The 6,107-nt window shown below is 41.8% G+C and overlaps 1 protein-coding gene across 1 annotated transcript in view; it reads right to left on the reverse strand.

Annotated features, from left to right (window-relative positions):
• Positions 1–4,456: 4,456 nt before the first annotated feature.
• LOC125916150 (zinc finger protein 234-like) overlaps positions 4,457–6,107 on the reverse strand; it is a 69,436-nt gene continuing 67,785 nt past the window's right edge. The window contains exon 11 of the mRNA XM_049622314.1: positions 4,457–4,682. Within this exon, the coding sequence (XP_049478271.1) occupies positions 4,473–4,682 (210 nt within the window). The 3' untranslated portion in view covers positions 4,457–4,472. The remainder of the gene's footprint in view (positions 4,683–6,107) is intronic.

Here is a 6,107-nt window from a genome sequence, read left to right on the forward strand (position 1 = left end):
CACAGATGCTCAAACAGTCTGAAATTGATGTTCAGTGCACTCATATCAACAAATCCAGGGGCGCCTGGGTGGCTCAGTCGGTTAAACGGCTGACTTCGGCTCAGGTCATGATCTCGCGGTCCGTGAGTTCAAGCCCCGCGTCGGGCTCTGTGCTGACAGCCCAGAGCCTGGAGCCTGTTTCAGATTCTGTGTCTCCCTCTCTCTGACCCTCCCCCATTCATGCTCTGTCTCTCTCTGTCTCAAAAATAAAATAAATGTTAAAAAAAAAAAATTAAAAAAAAAAAAAACAAACAAATCCACCCTACTCCAATATTATATTACTTCCGCCTGATTCCATACCCTTAAGACCCACAACCATATAGATTTCTCAGGTTTCTATTGATACAAATTATATAAAAATATTTTGGCAAGGTATAGCGTCTCCTCATGGTTATACTTTATACCTGATGGCTCCCTCCACTCCCACTACTTTCCCCTTCCCTGCAAGGATTTAGTTATGATTAACAGGTCTAGAAAAATGAGAGGCAGTAGAGAAAAGTCTTAAGGATCTAGTTTCCTGCAAGGAACCCATCTTGGGGGAGATCATAACAGGTTCTTCAGGCAAGAAAAAACTACATCAGAAGAGAGAAAAAGGCTTCCTTCTAATGGCAAAGGAGGCTCACCTAAGTTTAGAGATCAAAGGCCTCCGTTTTGTTGGGATCTACCCATATATTTCTTCCTCAATTTTTCAGGATTCTCGTCCTTCCCTTTGATGCTCTGTACCATAAGAGAATCTACAAGTTTGTGAATCGATGTGTTATCATTCAGCTGCTTACTGAATTTGACTTTGGGTCTCCTTTTTGTTAAAAAAAAAAAAAAAAAAAGAAAGAAAGAAAAAGAAAAAAGCCAACTCTTTACAACAAGCCCTCAAAGTATTAATATGTAGCCAAGTTCAAATCTAAGATAGGAAAATCCTCCAGAGGCCATGAGTGTGGGCCCATGGTGTCAAGTGGGAGTTGAAACCGAATGGCCTACAAAAGCCAATGGAACTGGATACACAGCTAGAGGTTTAATCTTTATGTAGATGGGAGTCAAGGTCAGAGGAGCCAGGCACACTGGGAGAGTAGTGAACTACCCAGTATTACAAAGGAAATTCTCTTTCACTGACTGAAGAAACAGGTAGTCCCCACTGCTACCAGCATCTTTGGGCCAACCCAAAAGAACAAGATCAACCAGAAGGGCAGATAAAGAATCAAAAGGAAACCATTCTGAAATCCTGACTGAACCAGGTTTAAGTTCTGTTCTACTTGTAGTCTTTCCAGGTATGGGAGACAAATGTCTTTGGTTTAACACAGGGATTAACAGGTATTTTCTGTATAGGGCCAGAAAGTTCAGTATTTTAGGTTTTGTGGGCCAGTGTTTGTCACAACTACTAAAGTGTCACTGCAATGAGAAAACGGTCACAGATGATATATAAATGGGCGTTGCTATGTTCCAATAAAGCTTTCAATACCTTGCCAAACTTTGGTTTAACCCATTAAACTACAAATTACCTTGAAATGACAGGCTATCCTGGTATCCATTAAACAAAACAAAACATGCAAGGCCTAGGATTTCTCATATCTAATGCAATTTGAGGCAGCATGGACTTCACATAGCGTGTGAAGGTGTGGTCCAAGAAATCAACTTGGAAACCTTTCACATTATATACATTATATATACATATAGGTGTATATATAATGTATATGTATATATACATATGTGTGTGTGTATATATATGTATGTGTGTGTATGTATGTGTGTGTGTGTGTGTATATATATATATATATATATATATATATATATATATATATAATCTCCATTGCTGAGCAAAGCCATTTAACCAAATAAGCATTAAAAATCAGAAAAATTAGGGGCGCCTGGGTGGCGCAGTCGGTTAAGTGTCTGACTTCAGCTCAGGTCACGATCTCGTGGTCCGTGAGTTCGAGCTCCGCGTCGGGCTCTGGGCTGATGGCTCGGAGCCTGGAGCCTGCTTCCGATTCTGTATCTCCCTCTCTCTCTGCCCCTCCCCCGTTCATGCTTTGTCTCTCTGTCTCAAAAATAAATAAACGTTAAAAAAAACAAATTTTTAAAAAATATCAGTAAAATGACTAAGTAGAAATGATATTCAAACCTGCTCACACAGCTTGCTTCCATCATGCTAGAGGCTCCCCTATGCACATCTTTTCCTTAGGAAATCTTTGTTAAATTTTACCTCAAAACAGATGTACTTTCGTTCTCCATCGTCAAGATTTGCCCAGTTGCTCCGTAAACAAGTTTTTCATCATCCCTTTTCTCCCACAGCTCAAGGTTCTCTGTTTCATGGTGTCTGGAAAGAGCCAGCTACCACCCTAATCAGAGCAAGCCAGTACTGTGGGATTCCGTTCACCCAGTAGGGAAGTCTGACAAGAAGTAGGGGATGTACAAATCTCCACTGTTGGAATTACACTAGAATCTTCTAAGCCACATGGATTTACGCCTAAGCTTCAAATATATTAATTACAAATACACAGTTATGCTCACTGTATGTATCTGTATCTCTGAATGACTGCAGAATTTTTTTTTTCTTTTTACAACTGATTTCCAGGGTTCTATTCCTTAATTTTGGCCTTACATGCCACATGATGATATGATTTTACTGTAAGAGATATGTTCTTAGAAATTTTTAAAGTTATATTTTACATAGCTTACTCTGCTGCTGTAAAATAACAGTATTTTACTATAAAACTGATGCTCAACGAAAAATCTGAGTTAAATACTATAAAATCTCTGAGAATCTTCCTTGCCACTATTTACATAACATAAATATCCCTTCACATGACTGGATGCATTAACACATTCATAGACACACACACGTTTGATTAAGGTACTTGATGTCCCTAAACTGCCTTAAACTGTTACATCTTGGCTTTAAGCCTTAGCCATCATTTTAATGAAAGTTATTGTATACCAAAACATATTTATATAAATCCCTACTGATGAACATTTATTTCCACTTTTAAAAAATTTAGTTATGGGGCACCTGGGTGGCTCAGTCGGTTAAGCATCCGGCTTCAGCTCAGGTCATGATCTCGCGGTTTGTGAGTTCGAGCCCCGCACCGGGCTCTGTGCTGTCAGTTCAGGGCCTCCAGCTTGCCTTGGATTCTGTGTCTCCCTCTTTCTCTGACCCTCCCCCACCCTTGCTCTGTCTTTCAAAAAATGAATAAATGTTAAAGAAAAAAAAAATTTAGTTAACAGCACTGATGTGCTACTGACCTTTTCTATTTGAAACTCCAAATCATAAGTTCATATTCTACCTTCTCCAGATCAAAGGGATTCCACATTCTACATTTTGATAAATACTGACCAGTTTCGAAACAAAAAGCAATTATTCAATCCACTGCTAGGAAAAAGCGTGAAAGTCAGTCATGCCTCAATGGTCAATGTGTTTGAGGAAATTCTCAAATTCCAACAAATAATTTTTCTTTCCTTCTTTCTCAGGGTGGGGAGAGGACACAGTAATGGGATAGAGAACTTGACAAAAGTAATCTACTTCAAATAGCCTCTCTACCTAAGAAGTTTTGATGAAAGTAATGCTAAAACCCTTAGAAGGCAATGACGTCAAAGTCTGGATGGAAATATGGAGAATAAGACACCAATGATCAATTCAACATTTACTAAGAGATGTGTGTCATTAGTGGAACTTTGACACTTAAACCCCTGCTTTGACCTTCTTGAAAATAATAATCGACAGTGTTAAGGTCTTATTATTGTAAGATCAGCAATTTTTTGGTCTATGCTGTCACAAAAGGTAACTGTCTGGGATTCTATTGATTTTATGCAGACTAAGTTCAAGGTCCAATGATAAGACCCAACCTGATGAGAGGCTGGAGAAGACAGGAGAGAAGACAGGAGCTCATCACAACAGGGCAACGTCAAACTACCAGGACAGACTGCAGTACTGAGTGGTCACAGTTCAACTGCCTCCCTGAACTAATTTTATTAAGGCCGATTTTAGGTCACCTCTTCTGAATATAAATTCTTGTGAAATTCCGGAGGTGATCTCAACACAATTTTCAAATATACCATTTCCCCCATTCATTAATTTAACAAACACTGAGCACCTCCAAAGTCCCCAGCATGTTAAGACTCTGCAGATCCAGAACAAGTCGCTGCATTTATGGAGCTTACATTCTAACGGGCATTCATTCTAGCATGTCCATCAGACTTTTGTACAAGGCCTGATAAAACTCGTACTTTCCAAAGCCTCTCCCCTGAATAGTATTTAATAATAAAGCTCAAAGTTCAAGCTGTATTTCGCTATACAACCCACAAGCATCCTCTGCTGCGTGGCCTCCTGACTACTGGGATATGTTAAGCTGGGGCTGAACACGGACTTTAGTGAAACAAACAAGTTCTTTTGAACTTCATGATTGGAAGAATTCACGGGACACTGGGGTTTTCTTTTTAAAACATCATTTTATGCAACTATTTTCCTGTGTAGATTCTCTGCTGTTCTTACCACTCCTACTGCTTTTATAAGATTTATCACCGGCGTGGATTCTGTGATGAATGGTAAGGTTGGATCGCCAGCTGAAGCTCTTACCACAGGTCTCACACTTGTAAGGTTTCTCCCCTGTGTGAACTCTCTGATGAGACTGTAGCTGTGAAGAGCGGCTGAAGACCTTGCCACACACATCACATTTGTACGGTTTCTCTCCGGTGTGGACGCTCTGATGCAGCTGAAGACTCGAGGCCTGACTGAAGTGCTTCCCACACTCCCCACACTTGTAGGGTTTCTCTCCTGTGTGGACCCTCTGATGCATGTCCAGATTCAAGCTCCACTTGAAGCCCTTCCCACACTCCTCACACTTGTACGGCTTTTCTCCAGTGTGCACTTTTTGGTGGGCTTGCAGGTGTGAACTGCGACCAAAGCTCTTCCCGCACTCCGCACACTTGAAAGGTTTCTCTCCGCTGTGGACTCTCTGATGAGCCAGAAGATTCGAGGCCTGCCTGAATACCTTCCCACACTCCTCGCAATTATACGGTTTCTCTCCAGTGTGGATTCTGCAGTGAATTTTGAGATCTGCTCTACGACTGAATCCCTTCCCACACTCTTCACATTTGTGTGGCTTCTCTCCGGTGTGGATCAGCTGGTGAATCTGAAGTCGGGAACTCTGATTGAAGCCCTGCCCGCATTCCTCACACTTGTAAGGTTTCTCCACGCTGTGGGCCTTCAGATGGATTTGAAGATATGAACTCTGACTGAAGCCCTTCCCACATACCTCACATTTGTAGGGTTTCTCCCCTGTGTGGACTACCAGATGAACTTGATAATGGGAGTTCCTCCTGAAGCTCTTCCCACACTCATTGCATTTGTATGGTTTTTCTCCTGTATGGACTCTCTGGTGGGCTTGAAGATTTGAACTCAGAGTAAAGCCTTTACCACACACGTTACATATGTAGGATTTCTCTCCAGTGTGGACTCCCTGATGGGCCTGGAGACTTGAAGGCCGACTAAAGCCTTTACCACATTCCTCACATTTGTAGGGCTTTTCTCCTGTGTGGACCCTCTGATGAATGTATAGATTTGAGCTACAAATGAAGCCCTTCCCACACTCCTCACATTTGTATGGTTTCTCTCCTGTATGGACTCTCTGATGGGATTGAAGATGTGAATTCCGACTGAAGCTTTTACCACACGCATCACATCTGAATGGTTTCTCCCCAGTGTGGACCCTCTGATGGTCCTGCAGATGAGAGGCCTGACTGAAGGCCCTCCCACACTCCTCACAACTGTAAGGTTTTTCTCCTGTGTGGACTTTGCAATGAACAGTAAGTGCTGATCTACGACCAAAGGCTTTCCCACAGTCCTCACATCTGAATGGCTTCTCTACAGTGTGGACATTCCGATGGGTTTGCGGAAGTGAGTTCTGACCGAATCCCTTGCCGCACTCACCACACGTATAGCCTTTCTGTCCCACGTGAACTCTCTGATGAATACGAAGAACTGAGCTATAACGGAAGCCTTTCCCACACTCACTACATGTATGAGGCTTCACCTTTGAGTGTAACTGTTTATGAAGATCAAAGGTGGAGAGGTCACTGAA

The sequence above is a fragment of the Panthera uncia genome (genome assembly GCF_023721935.1).
Source record: "Panthera uncia isolate 11264 chromosome E2 unlocalized genomic scaffold, Puncia_PCG_1.0 HiC_scaffold_19, whole genome shotgun sequence".
In the NCBI taxonomy this organism is placed as follows: Eukaryota; Metazoa; Chordata; class Mammalia; order Carnivora; family Felidae; genus Panthera; species Panthera uncia.